Genomic DNA, 27,694 nt, shown 5'->3' with positions numbered 1-27,694 from the left:
AAAGAAAAAATATATAAATTGCACTTCAGTTTTCTACAACTCGGTGTTGTTAGTCTGACTAGTGCCACAGTGGGATATTTAAGGATTTGTAATTGTTCTCCTGGTTGCAATGGTGTATCCCAGATGCTAGTTTTAAAACAAGGATAGTTAGCATGCATTCAAGGGGAACTCGAGAATCACCAGGGTCCTGGCGTACTTTTAGAAAGTAAATGGACAGTGCTCCCAAATGCAGTAAACCAGATGGCAATTAGATGTACAAAATAAATATAAAAAGCAATAGGTGACGAAATGTGGGCCTGTCACAAATGTTCTTGATGCTCTCTTAAGTGTGATACACACACAAACATTCTCCATTTCCAACACCAGCAATCTCATATATGCAGGGCAGCTGGAATTATGCAGCGAGAGAGAGTCAAATTATACAGCAGAGTTGAGTAAATTATGCAGCAGGAAAAGGCAAATTATGTTGCATACCGCTGCACATTTTGTATAGTATTACTTCATTAGTTCATTGTTTTTTTACTCAATAACACTCCCTGGGTATTTGTTCCACCTCCTCAGTAGCAGTTTAATGCCCAAAGATAGCAATACGCAATATAAAAGTGACCATTCCAGATTTTCAAAGGGCCTTCCACTGAGTGCAACACGTTTCTTTTCACTTTTAGTAACTTTTGAACCGTTTGAGCTAGAAACATTTTTTTTGGTCAATCTGCAGATTATATAAGGCAGATGATGGATTAAATGGCAAAGGTGGCAAATTTATAATTATGCGAAAATCGCTGCAGCCGCACAATCGCATAATTCCAGTGGCTCTGAATATATATCCCATTTTGTGCCCCTCCCACTTATTATACATTAGACACACGACTCAAAAGATAAAAATTTACATTCATCAACATATGAGTCCTCGCCGATGTAAGTTCCTCATTACGCTATTTGTTGGACACTTCATTCAGTGTGGGCATTCAGAAGATATTAGATGGCGGGTAATATTGGTCATAAACATTAACAGGAGTGAAACCTCTCCATATATTCCCCAGGGTTACTCAGAACTTGTTTTAAGACCCTTAGCAGCTATTTTCTACCAGAGGTATGTTGTCGCCTCTGGTTTACTAATAGGTGATATCATCATTGGGTCTTTGTTCCCTCCAACCACGAGGGACAGTCACTACTGGTTAAGGAGACATGTGGGAATCTGTGAAAAAGTGCAGTGAAAGTGAGTTAAAAGTACCTCTATACCTAGATAAGTCCCCAACGTATTGTAACCGGGATAGGGTAATGTTAAAACAGTGTGATGTGATGGGAACAAATGACATGTCCTTTACAGCACATGGTTAACATGTTTCAGCCTACTTACACCTGAATAGGCCATCGGCTTTAACCTTTTATTACAGATCCCAATTAAACCAGGAAGGGCATAACCCACTGGAACCCTCTACTTATGAGTACTCTGACTTTGTGGGCCTGTAGACTTGGCTCAGTCCTAAAAAAACTAAACAAAAGGTCAGTGCCATTTGCTGAATTTGTGCAACCTAGATTCAGGTTGTATTGTTCCTATTCCTAACCCAGTTACAATAAACTGGTGATTTACCTGGGTATAGAGGTAATTTTAACTCACCTCCAATTCACTTTCTCACAGATCCTTACGTGTTTCCTTAACCAGTGGTGACTGTCCCTCGAGGTTAATAAGACCCAATGATGACCCTATCAGCTATTAGTACACCACAGGCGACAATATGCCACTGATAAAAAATAACAGGTGAGCCATTTAAAACAAGTTCTGAATAACCTTGGTGAAATATATGGAGAGGTTTCACTCCTGTTCATGCTTATGACATTTTGATTGGAAGCTGAGTGAAAGCCTCGTATTGCTTCTCTCTCTCTCCATTGCTTTTATGAGGTAGTATTGGTCGTCTTGGCCCCTGAATGAGGGTAGGACCCTGGAACAACTGCTCAATAAAGATGAACTTAAGTGGATCTTAAAAATGGACACAATGAAAACAGACCTTACTGCATATAAGACTGAACTTCATTATTATAGGGACTTTGCTGTGTCTTAACATTATTATGATATTATGCTTAGGATGTTCTTTCTGCAAACCCTATAGATAATGAGACAGCTCTAGTTGAATTTACTATAGTGCAACACTATTTACACCCTTTAATAACTTTGTCTATATGTCACTCTGTGTATGGCTCTGTGAGCCATATTCTTTTATTTGGTGTCCCTACTTGCCACATAGTCTGTGTGCTTGCGCTTTACAGTGGATTTTGTATATGCTCCAATGCTGCTCAGTTATCTCATATTTATTTGTCTGTATACATACTGTATACTAGTCTGTGAGTAGTTCTGTCTTTCTTAGGCTGGTAATTCTCTTTCCTCCTTTCTCCCTTGCCTCTTTCTTTGTACCATTGCCATCCTCTTGTATTCTGCTTATGGGACTCCACTCCAAGATGGCTTCTGTGGTTTAGTTACTTTGGGCCTGAACTAGATCTTGGAGGAGGGGACTTTTCTGTCACAAATGTGACGGATATTCTGTCTGCAGTATTACGATCCCATTATATCCTATGGGGATCGTAGTACAGCGGACAGGATATCCGTCACATTTTTTACGGAGTATGTCATCCGTTGAGATTCAAACCACGCCCTCGGTCCCTTTTCATTGTCTTCATGACATCTCGAGACATACCCCTTCATATGATGGTAGACTCCTGGCCCCAGTTTGGTTTTGGCCACTCTTTCCCCCTCGCACGAAGGGTCAAACTTGTACCGCCACTACTGCCTGGGTTGGAAGCGTGACCTTATCATGATCACCGGGGAATATCTCTCTGCTCTCCTGTTCCCGCTATCAGGGACATAACTTATTTGTCTTCCAAACCGCCAAATATGTGAGTGCGTCTTCTCTCGGGCCACAGGGGTCTCCTCACAATTCTCACATTGTCTGGCCCCATGAAACGGCCCACACTGGGTTTTGCATCTCTGTCCAGGTTTCAGTCCTTTGATGCTCCTGCATGAGCTCCCTTTTCTAAACCATTTTGCAGTTAGTGCTCATTTTTATGTTAGACCCAATTTTCTAAGGATACCTTCCTCTGCATACTCCTACATCTTTCTTATGCCTGTGCACAGGCTAATGTCCTGTGACACACACCACACTTCATCAGTTTGCACCCCTTGACCCCATTGCGATTCCCTCCCTGTTTTCAGTGAGCCACAACTAATTTGTCTTCTTCCGCTTTTTAATTGTACTACTAGTGTTTACCTACATTCTCTGTCGCCTTTTTACCTTTCTGCACATTTTGTAACCTCAGGAAGTTAATAGCAATAATTGTTTCCCCTTTCACTGATGTCTCAAATTTTGATTTTTACTTTCTCCCTCTCTTTCGAGATCCGTGTTTGACCGAGTCGTGATGATGATCCTAAGTTCTTCATAGGAACGAAACATTGAGGACTTGCATGCAGGTCCATACCATTGTAGATTAAATATAACAGGCCATGCCGTTCTTTGTTACTTGATACGCACATTGATAAATTTTATCACATGCACATCACAGTCAAGATTATTGCACCCAGCATGTTTGTCACTGGCACCCACTTCATCAATTATTGTTTTTTGTATTTATTGTGTACATTAAATTGACATTTGGCTTGGATAATAGTTTGCTTGGATCATTGAATTAGGGACTACTGTTCATTTACTCTCAGTTTAAAAATAAAGGCATGCAACTGAGACACATCTCAAAACCTTTCATTTTTAGAAGGCTTTATGTGAAGATGAAGAAATGTAAGCAGAGTAGGGTCACCAGGAGCAATCCTAGATAGAGAAATGGGCAGACTCAATGGGCAAGTTTATCTTTTGCTCTGCCACTTTCCAAACTGTTAGATTTTGACACCTGTTTTGTTTTAATCAGGGCTTGGCACCACAAGATCAGAAAAGGATGATGAATTATTAACAACCATGGTAAGACGTTTTACTGTCTTAAGATACATTACTTTTTTGCTTTTAATATTTTATTTCAATATCTTTAGCAATAGTACACCTATTACAGTAGTAAACATGTTACAGATCTCAGGTCAACTAGCATATGCAGTATGTGAATAGGCCACTTTGTACTTTAAAATTGTTTTATTAAGGCATTGTTTTTTGAAGATACATCAGGGACGAGAATCTGTGTTAGACATTTCTTTATTCAGTCAAACCCTCCTTTCAAAGAAAACTACTTGAAAATGGTCTATGATATCAGTATTTCTGTAGCCAATCAGCTCACAAATTGAGGCTTGGAGTATTTTGTATCTCACATTTGGACATTTTTGTATGGCAAAGTGATCATCTTTTTTCCATCAGACACTGTTTGTTTGATAACTAGCTTCCATGGGCTCTGTGGCCTTTCTGAAACTTAGTAATATACATGTATGAAGAAAGTGGTTCCGATTCATTTAGGTAGCAAAGAAGTGAACTGGAATGGAAGTGCATTTTGTAGTACATTTAGTAGCACATGTAGTAGTACTACATTAGCACTACTAAAATACCACCAAACAATCCAATAAGTGAAAATCTCCACCTCTCCTATATTTTAATGGGCCAATCCTCACACGTACTATCTTTAAAAAAAGAAATGTTTTTCATTGTTCCATTCAGCACAAGTGCTGTTTAACAGAAACAACAAAAGTTCTACCTTGCAGTCACTACAATATGGGCAGTGGTTTTGTGCATCTTATCTATAACAAAACTGCCTCAACATCCCACTTCCTTTTCGACACACTTCCAGCTGGAGAGTAATGCTGCTGATTGTCCAGCAAGGTCATATTGCTTCACCTTTTCTACCATGAGTCTTTCTTAGATGGTAGGGTCCTTTTTCATCCCATAGGTTCCACATGTGTGTTACAGTCATATTGAGTTGTTAACGGTACTATGAGGGTTGTTCTTTTACTTACTGTTACATTGTGTATGGTTATATTGCCAATAGAGCTGTTCCTCTCCAGATTCTGATTTAGATGATATGGTATTTCCCAGAGAACTGTATTGTCAGTGCCTCAATGTGGTCTATCATCATTATACCTGTCCTCTTTGTACCTTTGGATTAGCCCCTTCCAAAGCCCTGCAATCCTTTTTTTTTTTTTTTAATACTGACCACTTCTTTCTTTTCTATGGAGTACTCTGCTTCCTATGTCCATCCACTACACACCTCCCTTCTCCAGTTATCTAATGTTGGGGGCATGGCTGCCTTCCAGTTCATTTTAATAGCCCTTCAGCTAACAACAAAGCTGGAATCACAAATTATGTAGCTGCATTATATTTTTCGGGGTGTTTGCGTATTCCTAGCAGACTAGACTCAATGTTTCTGATGTCTTTCCTCCCACTGTGCACACTTTATTATCTGTGATTGCATGACAATATCCTTTCAGCACCGGGCAGCACAAGAGCATATGCTGAAAGTTGACTTACACATTCCTACACCTGTGGCAGGTTGCGGAGGCTCTTAGATAAATCTGTCCTAACTTATGTGTGGTGAGGTATGCCCTACACAGTATATTGAGTTGCATATATCTGAAACAGGCAGTGCAGGATGTCTGCCTCATATATTCTATGGCCCTCTGCCAATTTTTTCGGTAGTTACACTCCTGTGTATTGCAATACAGACTTGTTAAGCCAGGATATCTTCCGGCTTCCATTACTCATATGTAGAGTATCTGTATCAGTGCATGCATTGGGGGCTTTGTGATGTCAATACACCACAGATGTCTAAGGGAATTCAGTATCTTATTACAGATGGTCATGTCCCTTTCACTCACTAGAGCTTGGAAGGCTATTGGGTGGTATTGTGGAAAAAGTGTTTGAGGGTTCATAGCCTTCCTTCATCCCAGCATTTCAAATCCTGGTGCGTAATGTATCCCCTTGCAACTGGGAGAACTTTTAAGGATATCACTGCTGCATATGGTATAGCACGCTTTGTGTGCTTGTACTTCGCTTCAAGTGAGCCCTTGCAATTTTGACCAATAACGGCAGATTCTTGGCTGCTCTTGGTGGTGCCAACAACTACGCTTGTACTGAATTGTTACATATTAGGTGACTCTCTGCTAGACACAATGCTGTCCTTTGGAGTTGGGAGGTTAATGATAGGTTTGTTATTAGGTAGTGATATTTGATCTAAATAGTGGCTCTTAATTGTCCTTTTGCAGAAAGAGAAGTTCTAGACTTTTTTAAAATTTATCTTGGATAATGCTTTGTTGTATGCAGAGGTTGCGAAGGAAGCACATAGAATGTATGATTAGGGCTCAAGCTTCTATAGACGTTGAGGTGGATGTATGCTAGCATCTCGGACTTTCAGGGAGCACAAGATATATTCTGTCACTTCAGGAGAGGTTCATATTGTTGGAGAAAGGACGTTTTGGTCGAGAGGGGGCTTTTTATCAGCTTTGGCCATCAGTTGTCTTCTAATTATATTTTTATCGAAAGAAAACTGTGTTGCAATCCTTGCAGATTTGGAGTAACGATTTGTTTCCTGGATAGCTGTTTCAGATTCCCTATGGCGAAGTTTACCAATTCAAGCAAACTTGTATGGTTATGCTCAGCATTACTCTGGTCATTTTTTTCTTTCCTTGATGGACACCTTCTAATCGATTGGTCTCCAACCTTTTCTGTAGTGAGGGCTACTTCTGATCAGTGCAATTCATTGCGTGCTACTGAAGGTCAAGCCACTCGCGGTGTTACGAGACACCCCCACGCCCAGCTAATTTGATTTTAAGCCTAATGCCCCTACATTCAGATACTATGGTTTGAACAAAATACTTTGACTAGGGGCACTATGACATGGCTGTTGTGCGTCGGTGACAGAGTGGTCTTTGGGGATGTATGAATGTGTGCATATTTATGGTATAAATGAGTGTGAGTAAATGAGAGCCTGTGTTGTATGTACTTGCAGTACAGGACGTAACTTTCATCATATGTGGCTCTGTTATATTTATATATAAAGCAAACACACCTCCATTCTGTTTGAATGGGAGAAATTTAAAGTGCAGAAAATATTCTGCAAAAATGTTCATAATATAGAAAATTTGTCTGCACTTTAAATTTCTCCCGCTTAACAATTGTGGCTGTATATTTTTTCATTTATAAATATAAAACCTGTCTACCCGCCACTGGGAGCAAGATGCCTACTGTGTGTATATGTGATACTTTGAAATGGGAGAAAAGTTAACTGTAGAGTTAACTTTATGTTTATATTGATTCCATAAAACTCATCATATACATTTTCTCCCATTTTAAAGTGTTCCACTGACAAACAGCAGGCTTTGCACCCAGTAGCCTGCCTGTAGACATGGTGCCATATTTATAACAGAAAATACAACCATTGTTGAAATGGGAGGAATGAAAAGTGAAGACACATGCATTATAAAATATAAAGACGTAATTGGCTTAGTTGAAAGTGGAGAAACATATTGTCTCAAAGAAATGTTTTTCTTCACTTTAAGTTTCTCCTGTTTTAATCATTACTATTTTTTCAGTTTTAAATATGGCACAGCGTCTACTGGCCAATGGGATCAAGAGGAATGCTGTTTGTAAATGCTACACTTTGAAATGGGGGAAAATTAAAATGAAGAGTTAACTTAACCATTTAATTGTCTCCTATTTAAAAGCATTCAGAAAAATCATTCTGTTCTCATACTCCAGTGCTGAGTTGACAAGTACTTTTATTTAAGATTTAAATAACTCAGTGCTTCAGTTCTTCACCTGTGTTCCTTCGGCCATAAATCTGACTACAGCACTGCTCATTATCTGGCCCTGCTATCTTCAGCCTATGGATGATAATGTAAAATAAACACAGCCTTCCCTTTACTTTAAATGGAAAATGTGACCATATACTTATTTTAAAATGAACTTAAGAGTGTGTGCTACTTTTAAGGTGTCTGAGACCTACTGGTAGTTCGGGATCAACCAGTTGGAGACATTTAGTCAGATATAGACCGGTTTCTCTGTCAGTTAGTTGTGGTTGTTGCTTCCAGAGAAACTTAATTTTGTGATTGCCATGTTTCATTGTTTTTGTATCTGTATACCAGGTAGCAATATGAAATGATACCCCAGATAGAAATGATACCACAGATTTACCAGGAGTCAATGATGAATTAAGGATGGCATTCAAGTATGATGAATGTAATGTCATTACAGGACTCTTCATAGGTGGCTAGAGTGGCTGGCAAAGCCAGTTAATTGAGTTTTTGACTCCATGAAAACAATCGTAAACAGTAAATACTTTTAGGTCATAGATGACATTTAGATTTAGCACCAGGTAATAGTTCATACAGCCCCCTCCTCACCCCCGGAAGGAACATCTGAGAGGGGTGACACGTGAGGATTCTGCCTCAGACCATCACAACACTCTGGATGAGCATAATGTCTGTCCTTGATCACCTCCTTCCTCTTCCTCCATCACTATGTCAAGCTTACCCCTCCAGCTCCTTGGGTTGTCCTCTAGTTTTTCAACAGTATGTCCCCTACTCCTACAGGCCTCCACTGCCCACTCCTGCAGATTTTGTTAGCTCCACTCTACCCTGTTTTGCTTTCCTTATCTTATGACCGAGCTGACAAAACTTCTCTGGGATGCACTTCTTAGTTTGAAGAAGACATTTATTATTATTACTTCACCACGAGGTTCCTGAGAGACGAGATTAGTAGGTTGGAAGCACATGTTTAAAAGTAGTCACAGCAATGAAAGCAAAATATATCAAAGTACTTCTCAATTGCAATGTACACAGCAAATACATGTGATTATATTATAGCATAACTTCAAAGCAAAGAATAAAAGTCAAAATTCATCACCGTAGGACCTATCACTGCTCGTCATCTTTCTCATGCCTGCAAGTTGATGACTCCTGTTCAACTACGAGAAAGAGATTTTCCACCCAAACGGGAGGTCAGGCAGCTGACGTCTGCTCCTGACTGAAGCCTTGGAAAATTCCCCCTTGCTGCTGCCCAGGGACACCGTAAAAAGCCTGCTAACAGGCCCCTTAGTCAAAACATGCTGGCTCAGAGTGGGAACAGAACAAGAGTTGGAGAGTGGCCAAGTCTCCAAACCTCGCTCGTTCCCAGGCTGGATAGAGAGGAAAATTCAAAATATATGCTCTCTTATCACGCTAGGGTTCGGTGTGAACACAATACGAAAACCACAGCTTGGTCTATCATGTGGAAAAACACAGCTCATCTGCAATGTCTCAACTGCAATGTCGAACTCCACGTTAAAGCCAATAGGCAGCTAAACTGAATACAAAATGTAATGTCTAGTGCCACGTTAAAGCCAATAGGCAGCTAAACTGAATAAAGAATATAATGTCTAATGCCATGTTAAAGCCAATAGGCAGCTAAACTGAATACAACATGTAAAGTGCTACTGGTGAACATTGAACAACTAATATGCGCAATGGTGAAACACAAAGTCATTGGTCAAACACAATTAATGGCATAACATACCCGCAAATTGTGAGCTAGCAACTTACACAGAAATTGTTTTTAAAGCAGATTGCTCGATAGTGTAGTTATTGCCAGAACCTTTTTATTAATCGGGCAAGCGTACATCTGTGTGTTGTATCATATGTGTTTTTTCTTATTCCTACAGTGTCACTATGTGAAGGCTAAAGTCAGATAGGATTGTTAAAACAACACCTGACTGGGCCGCAGCCCCTACTACTCCCTTTTAAACTATCCCTTAATTCTTGATTCCCCACCCCCTTGCTGCCATCTTGAGATACTCCTCCCCATCCCTCTCTTCACTTGACTTCTCTTCAATCCGTTTCCACAGGTGAAGGTCTGAGAGGTTAAGGACATCGTCCATGTTTTGTCCTAGCAAGGTCTTAGTACAAGAACCCATTCCTTGTTCTCCTCACTCAGTCTTTCCTTGAATCTTTGCCTCTGTCTCTTGTTGTCTTTTTCTGTACTCTAACCACTTTACTCCCACAAGCATTCTGATTGTACTCACTCACAGGTCCTAACTGACATTCAAAGTTGACCAATTATTGTTGGGTCTTTTGCCAACGTGTCTTTTAATTATTTATATATTTTGATGGATTGAGTCACATCTTCCCACTTAGGGTACCATCTGAGACTAGATATCTGCACATCTATACTGATCCAGGCTGCTAGTGGTTCCAATGTCACCGCAAACAATAAACGGGCACACCTGACAGTTGCCCCTAGAGAGCCTAAATCTGACAAAGAGTACCCCATTGACCTAGATTCTCTCCACTGGGTCCCTGTACAACAGCCCCACCCAAGACAGAAAATACAACCTGAACCCTATCTTGCCGAGCACCGCCATCACGTATGGCCATTCCAGAGAATGAAATACCTTTTTGGGATCTAATGCCAGGAGGATCCCTGGGTTGGCAAACCCAGTTCTATGCGCCAAGCAACCCATCAGCCTCCTCAAATTGCTGGACTAGTCAGGAGCAACAAGGGGGTCCACCACATGCGTAAGGCGGGTAGTCATGATTTTTGCTTGAACGTCAGTTTCCACGTTTATTAAAGAGATTAGCCCATTAAAGGAAGAGTCATCCATTCGTTTACCTTCCTTGTGTATCAGGGCAATCGTTGTATCTTTAAGGTCTAATGGCAAGCTGCCCAACTCCCTGACCTTGGGAAACATATTAAACATAGGTTTCACTATTTTGGATTTTACGCATTTGATGAATTCCGATGGAAAGCCATTAAGGCCAGGGGTCTTGCCACTATGTAAGTTGGATATGGCCTCAGCCACCTAACCCCCTGTGATCTTTTTCCAACAGATCCCTCTGATCATGCCCTAGTTGGGGGGGGGGGGTCAACAGCTCCCTAACTAAGTCATCTTTGAACAGCCGTGGTATGGGCCCTAGAGGGTCCCTCCAAGTAATGAGCAAACACTTGTGCAATTTCCAGAGGGTTCTCACAGTTCTGACTCCCCTATACTAACCATCAATCTCTCTTCTTTATTGGCCAACCAGGCCAGGAATGTACCAGCCTTATTGCCCACTTTGTATAACCTGCCTTGGATGACTCAGAACTGACCCCTAGCCTCCTGGCCCACCAGGGTTGTATATACTTGCCTCACCACCTCTATTCTATGTGCTAGTTCTCTAGAGGGAGAGGCAGCATATTCTTCCTACTACTGCATTAGCTTCTCTCCTACACTCTGCATCCCTCTCCTGCCTTCTGCCCACCACTCACGCTATAATGTGTCCTCTAATGACGATTTTGAATGTCTCCCATAAGTCGGCCTCAGATTGGACAGATCCCTCGTTCTCTTCAAATTACCAAGTGGAGACTGTGACTATCAGTTGCCTAGTATCTCTGTCTGTCAGTTGCCATGGGTCAAGCCTCCACAACCCGGTATGCCCATTTGAACAATTGTGGTCAAAGGCGAGTGGTTTATATCCCTCGTAGAACAAAATCTGTGTGGTTCAACCTACCCAACTGCTGTAGTGAAAAAGTGGGAGTGGTCTTAGTCCACTACTCTCAATCTGGCTGGAAAAAGGTGTGCATATTTTTCATATTCAGCAACCGTAGGTGACACTTCACAGCCACAAACGATTCTTTTTGTCGCTGAACTGCTTGAGTCTAGTCAGGGTAGATATTTACTATCATCCACCCCCCCCTTGTCCTTGGGGATGCCCCTGGCCAAAAGGGACCACCTGGGACCCTATGGGTACTCTCCATGTCTTCTATGTAGAGTTCCGCACTGGGGCCCTATACCCGTTCTGAGAGGCCCACCACTCAAACATTATTGTGTCAGGACCGGCCCTCTACATCCTCCAGTCTTTCCTGCAGACATGTGACTGTCTGTCGCAGGAAGGGGATTTCACAGGGATCAGATTTGCTTCTCACGTTCTGTAGCTCTGGGTTGTAGGTGTGCCATGGCAGACTCCGACTTTCCCACTCTTATCTGCCAATTTTCTGTGGTCTGCTCGAAGAAGTCCCAGGTTCAGGGCTATGGGCGCTGCATCAGTTTTACGTACCAATGCAACTTTTCAACTGACTATTTTCATGACATCCTACCTTCCTCCTAATTTGCTTAAGAGGTAAAGTGCCTAACAAGTCTTCTCTATTCCCTTGCTTTCCCGGAGTGTTCATGATGGCTGTCACAAAGTATCCAAAGCAGAATCTCTGGGGAGTATCTTTTCAATCTTTGTTCCAGGAAACAAGCCTGTGGCTGACCCCCAAACCCTGTTGTTAGCTATCATGCTTTTATGAACTTTCAATTGCTGTCTGCATCATAACTTTCCAGCTTGCAAATTGACAGCCTAGCACCACAAACATTAAATTCTACTTCCTGCAACTTCATCAACTAATGACGTACCTACTCCACACCCACACCTCATGTTCATTCTCTTTAGTGAACTATCCCTCTATGTACATGTACCAGACTCTCTAAGAATCTTTTATATCACTCTTGAAAATGTTGCGTAGATAACTACCATTGTCTGCTTGAACTCTGAATAGTTCATAGCCTGCACTTTACTTCTATCTCAACAGATTGCATGATGGATGAATGATAAAAGATTCCTTTTGCCGCTGTGCTTTTCATCTTAGGCGCTCATTACGAGTCTGGTAGTCTTTAGACTGCCAGACTCGCGGGAGCGGTCGGACCGCCACACTCCTGGCGGTCCAACTGCCAAATTACGACCTTGGTGGTCGTACTGCCAGGGGACTGCTACCAGGAACAAAGTTCCCGTCGGGTAGACGGCAGTTGAAGTAGTGCCCAGCCACGGCGGTGCTTGAAGCAGCACTGCTGTGCGGATCACAACTTTACTTTCTGCCAGACTTTTCATGGCGAGAACCCTGTCATGAAAAGGTTGGCGGAAAGCCAGTGCTGGGGGGACAAAGGACGGCCCCTGCACTTCCCATTACCATGTCGTGGACATTGCAGGGGCTCCTCTGCCCAGCACCCTTGGATGCACACTGTCTGCTACTAAAGACAGTGCGCATTCCGAGGGTGCTGGGGTCACCCTCTATGAGACGACATTTGCCGCTGGGCTGACCGGCGCAAACCTCAGATTTCGGAGTCAGTGAAAACCTTGTAATTGGGCATGGTGGTCTCCTCTCCACGGGTCTGGCAGGCCTCGTAATGAGACCCTTAGTTTGCATCATAATGCATGCTAATATGTGACTACAAGAAACCGTGAAGTACTATTCTTCATCTGCTTCCAGTGACCAGTCCGAGTCAACCTTTGAATAATTCATGACCTCTCTTTGCTCAGATGTTTTGACAGCTTAAAATTCAACCATTTCCCTCAACTCTTCAACTGTTCTCCAGCAGCACAGAGCAGCCATTCGATATATTTGGAACGTAAAGGACTTAGAATGTGACACGTTTCTTGAAGATTTATTCACATGGCTGTGAATCACTTAAACTTTAGTCTTTCATTTAAACCTTCACTTTAGATCAAAAGTTTTTTTTTTTTTTTTGCATTGAACAAAGTCTGCCTTTATTTATAGCTGCATGGGCCATTGAGTGTTTTTGCAAGGAGACTGTGCTTGTTGGAGAAATGCAACTCACCCTTACAGCATGCTACAGGCATACACTTTTGTGTTATCGTAAACTTGAGGTCTGAGCTGCCCTCTTGTTCACCACCTCACGATGCCTGATTGGCCAGAGGGGATGCTCTACCTTTCATTGCCTGTTCTCATTTACCTGCACACTTAAAGAGGAGATTTTGTCCCTGGTTACCAGACCTTGCTTTCTACAACTGGACCCTCCCCATGCTACTTCACACCTCTTTCAATGCATCCTGGTAAATCATGATAGGTTAAAGTTGTCTTTCTGTGGTATTTTCCCTGTTTTGACATGCTAGGGTATGGCAAGGGACTAGCACCAGATACAATGTCACTCACCTGCCATGTATCGTTTAAACAGGTAATAATGTAATTATACAAAAATGCAATAAACTTTGTTATTAAAAAATATATATATATCCAATGTCACTCACCTACCAGCAGTACAGTCCCACATAAAATAATTTCTTAGCCAGCCCAGTTGCTGAGTTGCGTGTGTCCTAAAATGGAGGAACTCGGAGGCCTGTATAGAATATTCAACCTCTCCTACCCAGTGACTGCTGTGATCCTAATTAGTTCTTCTCTTGAGTATACGTAGAGCCACTGAAATTTATGCAGCAGTAGACCGCCAAAGAAAAGGCAAATTGTGCAGCTTAATGCAGCACATTTTATGATAGTTCTATGCCTTTATTTTGTAATTCCTACACTTCTTAACACTGTCTGGGAATTGGTTGCACCTCATTTGATCCAGAATAACATTCAAATATAGAAATGAGAAACAAAATGGTGATGAGTTAACCTTTGCAAAGGGCATTACACTGCGCGGCAACAAGTGTCACTGCGCTTTTACTAACTTTTTTACCATTTGAGCTAGAAACAATATTTTTAATCTACACATTATGCAACAGATGGTGGATTATCTGGAAAATGCGGTATTTCTATAATTAATGTGAAAAATGCCCCAGCCACACAGTCAAAGAATTCCGGTGGCCCTGGGTACACCCCATAGGCAAATTAAGTTAATAGCATTAATTCTGCATTGATTAGGTTATTTCTGCTGCTGGATTCACTCACAGATTGGGCTAATTGTGCTCTTGTTTTTATTGCATTGATTTAAAAAAATGGGCTTGTATTAAGTGTGTTCTTGACTCCCAAACCACCTGCGATCAACCCCCGATCCAACCTCAACAATTATATTAGAATGGGTTAATTCCTCCCCTAAGTTTACCATGTAGACAAATTAGATACATTTGGTTAATCTGCTCCTAGGTTAGGACCAATATTTTGGGCTAATGCTTCTGGGCTCACTCCTAAGTTCATTTATGGGTTGGATGTGTTTGTGTGTTTATGGGTTCACTGCAAAGACCACTAACAATTTCACAGTGATCTTAGCAAAAGTTTAGCCAGTCATATAGACAACCCTCTGCCATCTCTCTTGATATCAAGTCAGTTCTGAATCTTAATGTACCTGTAGAGATGCTCAGAATAAAAAGGATTCTGGACGAAATTGCTTTTGTGCCAAAATCCTCCCTAGCCCTCATAAAATATGTAATTTCTATTTAAAGACTGCAGTTCAATCCTTGTAAGAATTAGTTATTAATAAAGGATCATCTGAGCAATTTATGGAATGTAGATGTGGATGTTCCTTGTCCATCTCCAGAGAAAAATCAAAGTGCCCTGGCTGTGCATCCTTGTTGACCCTTGGTAACTTCAATCCCCGGATTAGTTCCTTCTGTTAATAAACCCAAAATGTATGTTGGACGGCATGGGTAGCTGTAGATGCACATGCTTTGCATAAGTCCACCATCTAGTGTTGGGCTCAGAGTGTTACAAGTTGTTTTTCTTTGAAGAATGTTTTTGAGTCATGAAATCGAGTGACTCCTCCTCTTGGTGATACCCCCCATGGGCATCGAGTCCTTTGTTAGACTGGTTTCTTTCCTCCCATCCGGTTTGGACATGTTCCCTCTTGCTCCGGTGGATCTTGGTTCGGTACTTCTGAACTCTAGTCTACCTTTTTCTATTTGCTGCAGTATAGTTTCTACTGTGTAGTCGATCCGATTCCGATAGTGGGGGTTAATTTTTACATTCTGGGGGGGGGCTGGGGGGGGATGTTGAGGGGAGAGGCTTTGCCCTTTTGGGCCTACTCAGATGTCAGGCTGATGGAACGAACTCCATTTCGATTCTGTCCTCGGTGTCATGCCAAAGTCCCATTCACTAACCAGCACTGGTGAGCAATCTCTGCTTGTCTCCCAACCATTGAGAAGAGACCCAAGAAGACTCTCCGGGACCAAAGAATGCGTCAGTTAGAGATGGCGTCCATCTCCACAGAAGACACACCCGATATTTTCACAGAGGATCACACGCACTAAAAGGTGGGGCAGCGCACAGCCTTATCCATCAGAGATTCGGACTCTGATCAAGATTCCGATGTCGACAGCCATTCCATATCTCCAGCGCAGTAAGTGAGTACACCTGCTAAGTCAAACCACCCAGACTCCTGCACTCGTCATCGGTCCTTCACTACCTTCGTACCATGGTCAGAACCAAAAATTAAATCCAGATGACCAACCTTCGGTTTTTGTCACCTAGAACAACTAAGGCCAAAGTGCATTCGGTACCGACTAAACACATTGCTACAGCTGTTTTGGTATCAAGATAAAAAATCTGAGACCTCGGAGTTGAAAAGAATGATACCACTTTCAAAACAAAAAAACATTAGTAGCATGCACACTACAGCTACAGAGGACTCATCAGATATAGAACCTATTTTAGAGGTCATGGACGCAAAACAATGCAAACTTCATATTCAGAAGGACACAGGAAGGATAATTGCTTCTCCTCCTGCACCAATAAAAAGAAAATTGACTTTTCAAGAGACTTTAGATGCTGGGCCTCCACCAAAGAAAGTCTCAACAGAGAAGGAGAGAGAAAATCCTACACAACAACAGCCTTCACCACCATATTCTCCTTTCCATCCTTCCACTCCACTGCCACCACTGTCACCCACATATGAGACACAGTTTTCACCATAGACATCCTCGGTGTCACCTCACAGGGATGTTCTTAGTGACTTGGGACCTATATTACACTAATCCCATTCTTTATAACGGTCCAGATTAATATCCTGCCAGACCATCTCCACCAGAAGATACCACTCCCTACAACCAGATTTTAGCTAGTGCAGCTGCCTACCGTAATGCTGAGCTGCACAGAGATCCAGTTGAGGAGGATTTTCTATTTAATACATTAACAGCTACACATAAGGAATACCAATGCCTTATGATGCTTCCAGGCATGCTCAGATATTTGTCTGATATTTTTATAGAACCAGTCAAGGCATGAATACTCACACCTAGGGGAATAAGAAATATAAACCTGCACCTTCAGACCCAGTTTTTATTAGGACTCAGTTACCACCTGATTCCATAGTTGTTAGCGCAGCCAGGAAAGCTCCTCCTCCATACAAGGAAAGCAAAAAGTTAGATGCAGCAAGTAAAAGGGTAGCTTCCCAGACTGCAAATCACTGGAGGATAGCAAACTCACAGGCACTCCTAGCAAGATATGATAGGGCCCACTGGGTCCTGATGGAAGAACTTTTACAGTATCTTCCACTGGACCATCAAGAACGGGGACAACAGATAGTCACATAAGGGCAAGCTTTATCTAATAACGCTATTAGATGAGCTACAGACACAGCTGATACAGCAGCAAGAGGGATTAACACCAGTGTGATGATAAGAAGGCATGCTTGGCTAAGATGTTAAAGTTTTTAACCTGACATAGAGCAAGCTGTCGTAAGTATGCCCCTAGGGAACGTCTGGCGGGTCACATTTGGACACAAAAATAGAAAAACTCAGAAAAGATTCAGAGACAGCTAAAGCTATGGGTGCACTATACCCCACAACCACTAGAGGCAATATTTGTAGGTCACAATTTAGAGGTGGCTTCAAACCATCAGCTACAGAGACAGCAACCTCACAACAAAAACAGACCTCATATTTTTATACAAGAGGATCGTTTAGAGGTTCTTATAGAGGATCCAGTAATAGAGGAAGAGGGAAAGCATCCGCTTCCAGAGGTTCATCTACCTCAACCAAGCAGCGACTTCCTGAACATCCCCACAGCGCACATAGCTTCTGTGGGAGAAAGACTGGTAAACTTTTATCCACAATGGCACAACATCACTACAGACCCCAGGGGTCTGTCAATTATCCAACATATCTATTGTGTGGAACTCATTACAAAAGAAAGATGGCTCATTAAGACCAATTTCAGATCTCAGGCTTCTCAACCTATACATTCTTTCAGAACACTTTCATATGGTCACTCTGCAAGACGTTATTCCCCTACTACAGCAAGGGGATTACATGACCACATTAGACCTCAAGGATGCCTATTTCCACATTCCCATACATCCAGCACATCGCAAATACCTAAGATTTGTCATTGCAGGAAAGCATTACCATTTCAAGGTAATTCCATTCGGGGCAACAATAGCACCAAGGGTGTTCACCAGATGTCTAGCAGTAGGTGCAGCATTCCTAAGAAGACAACACATACTTGTGTTCCCATATCTAGACGACTAGCTAATAAAAGTCAGTACAATTCACTCTTGTCAGCAACGCACTCAGTACACTGTAGATCTTCTACACAGTTTGGGATTCACAATCAGCTACCTCAAATCCCACCTGCAACCATTGCAAATACAGACGTATCTAGGAGCAGTTCTGTACACTCAGTCAGGATTAGCATATCCAATCCCTATACGAATTCAAGCATTTCACAATCTAATCTCTCAACAACAACACAGTCATACTTATACAGGGAAGTTAGTGATTAAACTATTAGGAATGATGGTTTCCTGCATAGCCATAGTTCCACATGCAAGACTACACATGCGGCCACTGCAGCAGTGTCTTTCCCAACAGTGGTCTCAGTCACAGGGTCAGCTTCAGGATCTAGTGTTGTTGGACCCCCAGACTCACTGCTCTCTGCAGTGGTGGAATCACACCAACCTCTCAAAAGGGTGGCCCTTTCAGGACGCCGTGCATCAGACCACTCTTACAATGGATGCATCACAGATAGGTTGGTGTGCCCACCTCAACAACTTCACCATAGAAGGGAAATGGGATTCCATCCAACAGACTTATCATATAACTTACTTGGAATCACTAGCAGTCTTCCTAGCACTCAAAGCATTTCTGACTGACACAAATCTCACACAAGGTAGTATTAATACGTACAGACAATATGACGACAATGTATTATCTGCTAAAAACGGGAGGGGGGCAGTCATCTCAATTGTCCCTTCTAGTTCATATAATTTGGAAGTGGGCAATTCACAATCACATTCATTCAACTACTGGCAGAGTATCTCCCAGGAATGTACAATAAATTAGCGGACCTATTAAGCAGGATGCAGCAGCAAGTCCAGGAATGGGAGATTCACCCTCAAGTAATTCAAAAATACTTTCAACTATGGCTAACACCAGACATAGATCTCTTTGCCGCACAATAAAACTCAATATTGCAAAGCTTTGCGTCCAGATATACACACACTCAGTCCAAGGACAATGCTCTATGGATGAATTGGTCAGGATATTTGCTTATGCTTTTCCGCCTCTTCCACTCTTTCCATTTCTGATACTCAGACTGAAACAAACTTCACTCACTGTGATTCTCATAGCCCCCACATGGGCACGTCAACATTGGTATACAACACTATTGGATCTGTCTATAGTACCACATCACAAGCTTCCAAACAGACCAGATCTGTTGACTGAAAGGAAAGGCCAAATAAGACATCCAAATTCCAGCACACTCAATCTTGCGATATGGCTCCTGAGGTCATAGAATTTGGTTACTTAAAGCTTCCATCTGAATGAATGGATATTCTGAAAGAAGCACGCAAACCCACAACTAGACAATATTATGCTGCTAAATGGAAACGTTTTGTATATTATTGTCAACCCAAAAATATTGATCCACTTAAGGCTTCAGTGCAAGACAGTGTATGCTATTTGTTACACTTACAATAAGCAAATCTAGCATACTCTTCCAATTGGCTTCATTTAGCAGCTTTAGCTGCTTACCTTCAAAATAGACAACATCTTTCTTTATTTAGAATTCCTGTCATCAAAGCATTCATTGAGGGCCTCGAGAGAGTCATTCCACCTGGAGTTCCTCCAGCCCCTGTATGGAATCTAAATAATGTACTCACAAGACTTATAGGTCCACCAATTGAACCCATGCACTTGTACTTTACAGTTCCTCTCATGGAAGGTTGCTTTTTTAGTAGCCATAACTTCTTTAAGAAGAGTTAGTGAAATTCAAGCGTTCACTCAAGGAGAACATTTCTTCCAAATTCATAAGGACAAAATAGTCCTTAGAACAAATCCAAAGTTCCTATCTAAGGTAGTTTCACCTTTTCATATTATTCAATCCGTGGAATTACCGGTCTTCTTTCCACAACCAGATTCAGTTGCTGAAAGAGCTGTACATACCGTTGATGTTAAAAGAGCTCTCATGCATTATATCAGCAGAACAAAAGATTTTAGGAAATCGAAACAACTGTTTGTAGCTTTTTTACAACCTCACAAAGGTAATCATATTTCAAACAAGCATTTACGATGCGACGGGTCTCGCGTTTGCTCATGTTAGAGCTGATCGCGTTGTAAACTCCTAACCGGACTTTTCACCTATCGGGCAAAAGTGCATTTATGTACATAACCCGAAAAAGTGAAACTAACTATGTAAAGCGCTCGACTTCTGCCAAGTGAGATCGCGTTTGTAAATGAGAGAAAAAGAAGTCCACGAGCCCGATGGAAAACAGCAAGCCTCGCATGTTTTCTGTACTTGGTCGCTGCGCTGGAGGAGGGCTAGCCACCGGAAAAGGCATGACGTATGCGTACCTTCGACTAATGAAAGCAAGCATATTTTATTAGGCAAGCCCACAAACCAATAAAAAACACTGACGTGAAGTTGACAGGGCTCCGAGCCCTTTTCTAAAATACAAAAGCGTCTCGCTGCGATACGCATGCGCGAGCGCATGCAACGCAGGCTCGACCCTAAAAATGGGTTAACTAGATGCATAGTGAAGTGTATTTCAAATTTGCTATCTTGAAGCTAAAAGACCGTTACCAATAGCTTCTAAAGTACATTCTACTAGAAAAAAAGGAACTTCAGTGGCATTGTTAGGGAACATACCAATAACAGATTTATGTAGAGCTGCTACATGGTCTACACCACACACATTTACTAAACATTATTGTGTAGACGTTAAGTAATCTCTGCAACATACAAAGTTCAAGGTCAGTTTATTCCAATAAAGTTAACCCTGTCAAAAAGCTCAGTTCCTCCATCCTGCTCCTCACATCACTGCTACCAACCGCTGTTTATTGCAATCACATTCTCACCCGAACTTAGTGACATCATAATCCGTGTTGTCACTAAGCACGACACAACAAATCTTCCTCTTTCAATTTAGAACATTGAAATCCCATAACAGCAGTACATGGAAGATATGAATAAGATAAATACCCTAATAATGCATTTTCACAATACATTCTTTTAATCAAAAATGGATGCAAACACTATATCTGTACAATAAATACCTAACTAATAATGAACTAAGCAAAACCGAACAGGATAAGGAAATAACATAAAATTAAATATAAACAAAATCTTGTAACTTATTAGGTTTCTAAACAACGCGTCCACATCTACTAGTTTTTCTTATAGACTGCGTTTCCTCCACCGGCACATCCTTTCTTTTTTCTGCAGACCACTTCTTTGCATCTTTTACGTCATTAGGATAAAACTCTTTCTCACCAAGCCCCGAAGATGCTCATTCATAAGATGGTTGTACATATTTCCAGTCTATTAACCACTCAGTCTTACTTTCACTTGAACTTTGTGACATACGGAATGGAGCAGCACTTTCCTCTTCCATCCCCGCTCAGGAAGAATCAGCATTTCTGCACCAAGACAAGGATGAAAGATGCCACACTTTTCCGTCACTCAACAATGCTGAATAACAATGTTTTTTCCACCCTTAAAGGTTCAGGGGATCGGTTTTGTTCTTTGCTTATGAACTCAGGTTTCTTGATTCTAACAAAATCACCAACATGGAAATGTTGCTTCTTACACTTGTGTTTTGATTCAAAATAATTTTTTCTCCGCTCTTGGCACAGTGAAACACAAGCAAACCCCAAATGAACCCGTGGTCAACCCTCTGGTAGCTTGGCACAAGAGCAGTGAGGCTTATCTTAGAGTCAATGTGTAAAGTATTTATGCATCACAAAAACTTTAATAAACCTAAAACATAACACAAAATTCTCACCCCAGTTTAGAACAATAGAATAATATGTAATACATTATTTGACCAAAATGGCAAGAATCCAAATCAGACTTATGCAATCTTGAAGGTTTTGTGAAAATCAAGCACTATGAAGCAAAAAGCGCCACTCACGGTTATCTGGTCGCGGTAGACCGGGTCCAAGTCAAGTTCAGGCCGACCGAGGTGGAGCATGGTCCGAATACAAGACTGAGTGCAGTCCGCTGTAAAAGTACCTTGTGGTCTGGGCCTCGAGATGCGCATACTGGCATCAAGGAGCCGTTGACGAATAACTGAGATTAGAGGTGTGGCATCGACATGCAATGAAAGGTTCTTTGTTATTGTGGAGGAAGCTTGTGGGGCTTCAGAGACTTGGACTGTGATGCGTCTGTGCAGGGGAGGCAATATGTCACACTGTGCCTGTGTTGGCTTCAGGATGTGTCTGCATTGAGGAAGACGCTTGCAAAGGCGTGTGCTGGATGCCAGAAGGACGAGCTGCGTTGCGATGTGCTGAATTCAATGGCAGGTTGCATCGAACTGTGGTGAGGAGGCCTGTGATGGTTGTGTGGCTTGAACAGGAGGCAAGCCAACTGACCTTTGGAGAGTTACTGGAGTTTGGGTCCACACAGGCAGGCTGGATTCAGCAGGGCAGCTCCCAATAGCAGAGTCCTGGTGCAGCTGGCCTTGGAAGCAAAGCAGTCCTTGGTCAGCAGGCATGTCAGCAGGGCAGATGTCACAGGTGGTCAATCCTTCTTCCTGGCAGAGTACGCAGGTCCAGAAATAATCTGAAGAGTTGGGTCTGAGGGTCCACTATTCATACCTGGTGCCCACGTTGAAGCGGGAGACGCATGTAGAGTCTTCCCTTACTTATGTGACTGAAAATTCTTACCTCCCTATACTGGCCCCAGCTTTTCTGGTGACACAAAAAACTAGTGCATATCCCTTTGTGAGTGTAATGGGGCAGAGGTGTTTTGATGTGTGGTAGGTGACAGCTCCTCCCCCTCACCAACTCCAAGATGGCCTATCCTGCCAACACCTTCCCTTTGTGTCTCACTGTCTGGGAGTTATACACAAAGACCGATGTGACCCGGGCAAAAGGCTGAAGGCACCAAAAGGTTGGGACAATAAAATGCCAGCTTTCTAAAGGCAGCATTTTCAGAATTGTGACTTAAAAAACAGCTTTTCCATTAAAGTTACAATTTTATTTTGATACCATATTCAATATTTCTACATCCTCTCAATTGAAAGTTATTACTTATTAAATGTAATAGGGTAACCCAGTTTTATCATTTAGGAGATACAAGCCTTGCAGTAGTGAAGAAGGAATTTAAGAGTTTATCTCTACCAAAACATGTAAAAGTTTAAAAGTTCATGTCCTACTGCACCCCGGCCCATGGGCTTTTTAGGGCCTACCCTATGGGTTACCTATATGTATGAAAAGGTAAGGTTTATGCCTGGAACTGGCTGCAATGGCAGGCCTGAGACATGTTTAAAGGCCTCCTAAGTGGGTGGCACAATCAGTGCTACAGATCCACTGGTAGCATTTAATGTACAGGCCCACAATGCATGTAGTACCACCTTACAAGGTTCTTATAAGTAAATTAAATATGCCTGTTGGGGGAAAGCCGATCTTGGGGGGACAGCACACAGACTTTAACACTGGTCAGCAGTGGTAAAGTGCGCAAATTCCCAAGGCCACTAAAAACAAGAGGATGGAAGGCTAAATGTTGGAGAAGACCACACCAGGGATGTTGGATCCAACAAAGAATTACCTTGGTTATTCCCTATTGCTTCAGTTGTGAGTAGATTTCCTCTGAGCATGACTGAAACTGACCCATGCCCCTAATCTGTGCTGTTTGATGTTGCCTGGCAGTGCAGCTCTTTGCCTATCTGGCTTCCAGCATCCAACCGGACCATACTCAGCTCTGGTAAGTATGATCTGAGCCACCTACCTGGAAAGCACTGCCAAACCAAGGCAATGTTCACCTTCTGTTGACTTAAAACTTGACATTAACTGTCTCTATCTTTAAATGTGCACCTTCAGTGTTAATTAAATAACCAGTGTTGAATTATGTTTTCCAGTGGGAAGATCTTGCTGTATGTTGTCTCCCTTAACAAATGGCTGGGGATAAGTTGTGTGTTCTGGAGAATCTTACTTCTGTAAATTGAGTGAAATCAAAGTACTTTTCCCCCTCAACAAGGACAGCAGTCGACCCCTATCAATTCAGAATGCCCTCCACAAGATTAATCTGTTAGCATATCTTTGGGATAGTTGTTTTAATAGACTGAGCGGTCTAGGAGCCACAAGACCCTCGCTGTCAAGCAGTCAGAACCCAAAATAAAAAACAAGCTTCTCCTTATGTCAAAGAGCTGAAGTAACACATCTGACAATGCTAATTAAATAAATATATTTAAAACACTTTCCTGCAAGACCTCTGTGCTGAGCTTGCACTGTTCCACACCCATGCCATACTCTCTATTGGCCCTTAGCGATTTTAATCGTGTTGTGTTTTGACTGTATTATTGTTTGGGTACTGCATACATACTTTATACATTGCCCTAAGTTAACCCTGTCTGTCTGTGCCTTAGCTGTCAGGAGGTTTAGCTGTTGAGCTCAGGTTAATTTATTAACTTTGAGGGTTCATTCTGACAAAGATTATGATTATTATTCAAGGTGGGTAGTCACCTCTTTTGACGAATAATCCAGTTTCTTACAGTCTCGTTATATGAACAGGTGTTAGGCACCACCAGTAAACCATTGTCTGACTTGAGGTCTATGTGCGAAAGGATGTTGGGTAATTAAATTGTGGACAGGAATTGGGGCATTATTATGGTCTGTGTGGAAAAGATGTTTAGGAGCACAGTTTAAAATGGATTCAGTTTAATTACCTTCAAAAAAACATATCTCACGATGGCCCAGTTATGTGGTATATTTAACACTGGATCAGCCACAGCTGCAGATTATGTACACATTGTGGGATTATACGGAGCTGATCCCATACTGGCGCACACAGTACTACAAGGTTTAAACATTTTGATTGATTCATGGTTACCTGACTTTAGCCTGGGAGATTTGTCCTATTTGTTTCTGCACTGAAGTCAAGCCTAATACAAGAGTAAATTTGTTGATCTTGGAAAAAGGCAAACAGACAGAATAGGTGGGGTGAAAGGCCAGGCATGCCCTCACATCAGGAGTCTGCCACTCCGGTATAATTAGGTGGGCCACAGCAGAAATTGTGTTTCTTCATGTGCCACCTACTAGGGGTGTGAGATATAGGGCACTGAGGGTATGAGAGGATGAACTTGAGAAATTCATACTAAAATGGGGCAATCATCCACTATGAATAAAGAGGGGACAATAAACTGCTAGTCTGACTAGCTAATGATGGAATATTCTGCACCAGCATCTGGTTGCAATAAAATTGTAATTCTCCCCGCCATTCCTCTACTGTGTCATCATTGATAGTCTGTAGATGCCCCAGTGTTCTCTGCTGCCAAGTATGTTTTAGACCTGTTATTTCTCCTCAAACAGTTGTTGTAGTCGATATCAGTTACACATATTCCTGTATTCTTTCATGATATTGGTCACTGTTGTGATACCAGAACATGTTGTGATGTAGTTGGCCATTCATTATTAAAAATATATATATATGTTCGATGGCATGTGTAGCTGCAGATACACATGCTGTGCACATCCCGCCATCTAGTGTTGGGCTCGGAGTGTTACAAGTTGTTTTTCTTCGAAGAAGTCTTTTCGAGTCACGAGATCGAGGGACTCCTCCCCTTTCTGCTCCATTGCGCATGGGCGTTGACTCCATCTTAGATTGTTTTCTTTCCGCCATCGGGTTCGGACATGTTCCTCTTCGCTCCGTGTTTCGGTTCAGAAAGTTAGTTAAATCTCGGAAAATTTTACGGTATTGTTTGCGTTCGGTATCAGGTTAGTTAACGCAGATCGACACCGAATTTTGAAGAGCTCCGGTGGCCCTTCGGGGTTTCGATTCCCCGGCGGGGCCTGGTCGGCCCGACCACGTGCGTCTTCAAGGCTAATGGAACGGACCCCATTCCGCTTCTGCCCCAAATGCCACAACAAGTATCCTTACACAGATCAGCATCTGGTCTGAAATTTGTGTTTGTCTCCCGAACACAAAGAAGATACCTGCGAGGCCTGTGGAGCGTTTCGGTCGAGGAAAACGCTAATAGACCGTAGAGCAAGAAGACTCCAAATGGCGTCGGCGCCGTCAGGACACCAAGAGTTGGAGGAAGAAGAAACCTTCTCCATCGCGGACTCGGACGAGGTCGAAACTGAACAGACGCCGAAAACCGTGAGTAAGACGCCCCTGCCCAAGACTCACAGAAAATTCACTAAAGCCCAGGGGACGCCACCACCAACAGGCCATGGCTTAACCCGAAAATTAGGTGACCGGCCATCGGCACTGAAAAAGGGCACACATGTGTCGAAGTCCTCCGACTCCGGTCGAGATACCGGCACAGAACAGACTCGACCCCGAGACACCGGGTCAGAGCAATCTCGACATCGAGAGAGCGGCACCGAAACAAGTCGGCACCGAGATATCGGGAACACCGAAAGGCAAAAAAGTGTCTTCGGAGCCGAAAAAGACGGTCGAAAAGGTTTCGATACCGAAACATCCCGCCTCGGAGCCGAAACCAAGTTCCTACACCGAGGAACAGGGCCTGTCCTTAAAGATGCAAGGACACAGATTCGGACAGGAGCTAGAGGCAGGGGAGCCAGATTACACTCAAAGAAGGCTCCACATTCAGAAGGAGACAGGAAAAATCAGTGCTCTCCCTCCAATCCGAATTAAAAGGAAACTTGCCTTCCAAGAGAAAGACAAGCAACCACAAGCAAAGGTGGCAAAACAAATAACTCCGCCACCATCACCACAGCGCTCACCACAACCATCACCGGTAGCCACTCCACCAATGATGCAGTCTCCAACTCATACAGGAACGAGTCAAGATGATCCTGATGCATGGGATCTTTATGATGCGCCAGTATCAGATAACAGTCCCGACTGTTATCCAGCGAGACCATCACCACCTGAGGACAGTACTGCCTACACACAGGTGGTGTCTAGAGCAGCCGCGTTTCACAATGTCACCCTGCACGCAGAACCAATTGAAGATGACTTTTTGTTTAATACTCTGTCGTCCACACATAGCCAGTACCAGAGTCTCCCTATGTTACCGGGAATGCTGAAACACTCAAAGCAAGTGTTTCAAGAGCCTGTGAAAGGCAGGGCCATCACTCCAAGGGTGGAGGAAAAAAACAAACCTCCACCAACAGACCCTGTGTACATCACGCAGCAATTGACACCGGACTCAGTGGTAGTAGGGGCAGCTCGCAAAAGGGCGAACTCACACACCTCGGGAGATGCACCACCACCCGACAAGGAAAGTTGCAAGTTCAACGCAGTGGGGAAAAGGGTCGCGGCACAAGCAGCCAACCAATGGCGCATTGCAAATTCACAGGCCTTGCTGGCTAGATATGATAGAGCTCATTGGGCCGAAAGGCAAAATTTCATAGAACATCTGCCCAAAGAGTTCCAAAAAAGGGCACAACAAGTGGTGGAAGAAGGCCAAAGTATCTCTAACAACCAGATACGATCGGCAATGGATGTAGCAGACACGGCTGCAAGGACTGTAAATACAGCAGTCACCATACGGAGACACGCATGGCTACGCACCTCAGGATTCAAGCTGGAAATTCAACAAGCGGTGCTGAATATGCCTTTTAACGGACAGCAGTTGTTTGGGCCGGAAGTGGACACTGCTATCGAGAAACTTAAAAAGGACACTGATAAGGCCAAAGCTATGGGTGCAC

General features: G+C 42.6%; 1 protein-coding gene across 2 annotated transcripts in view; it reads left to right on the top strand.

The window, feature by feature from the left end:
• The window catches only part of ANKS6 (ankyrin repeat and sterile alpha motif domain containing 6), a 389,890-nt gene that overhangs the window by 219,382 nt on the left and 142,814 nt on the right, over positions 1 to 27,694 (top strand). For both annotated transcript variants that reach the window (XM_069219478.1, XM_069219477.1), the window contains exon 8: positions 3,910 to 3,959. In XM_069219478.1, coding sequence (XP_069075579.1) covers positions 3,910 to 3,959 — 50 coding nt within the window. The remainder of the gene's footprint in view (positions 1 to 3,909; positions 3,960 to 27,694) is intronic.

Source organism: Pleurodeles waltl, chromosome 2_2, assembly GCF_031143425.1.
Source record: "Pleurodeles waltl isolate 20211129_DDA chromosome 2_2, aPleWal1.hap1.20221129, whole genome shotgun sequence".
Classification (NCBI taxonomy): Eukaryota; Metazoa; Chordata; class Amphibia; order Caudata; family Salamandridae; genus Pleurodeles; species Pleurodeles waltl.
Note: the sequence above shows the minus strand (reverse complement) of the source record. Positions and strands in the feature narration are given on the sequence as shown.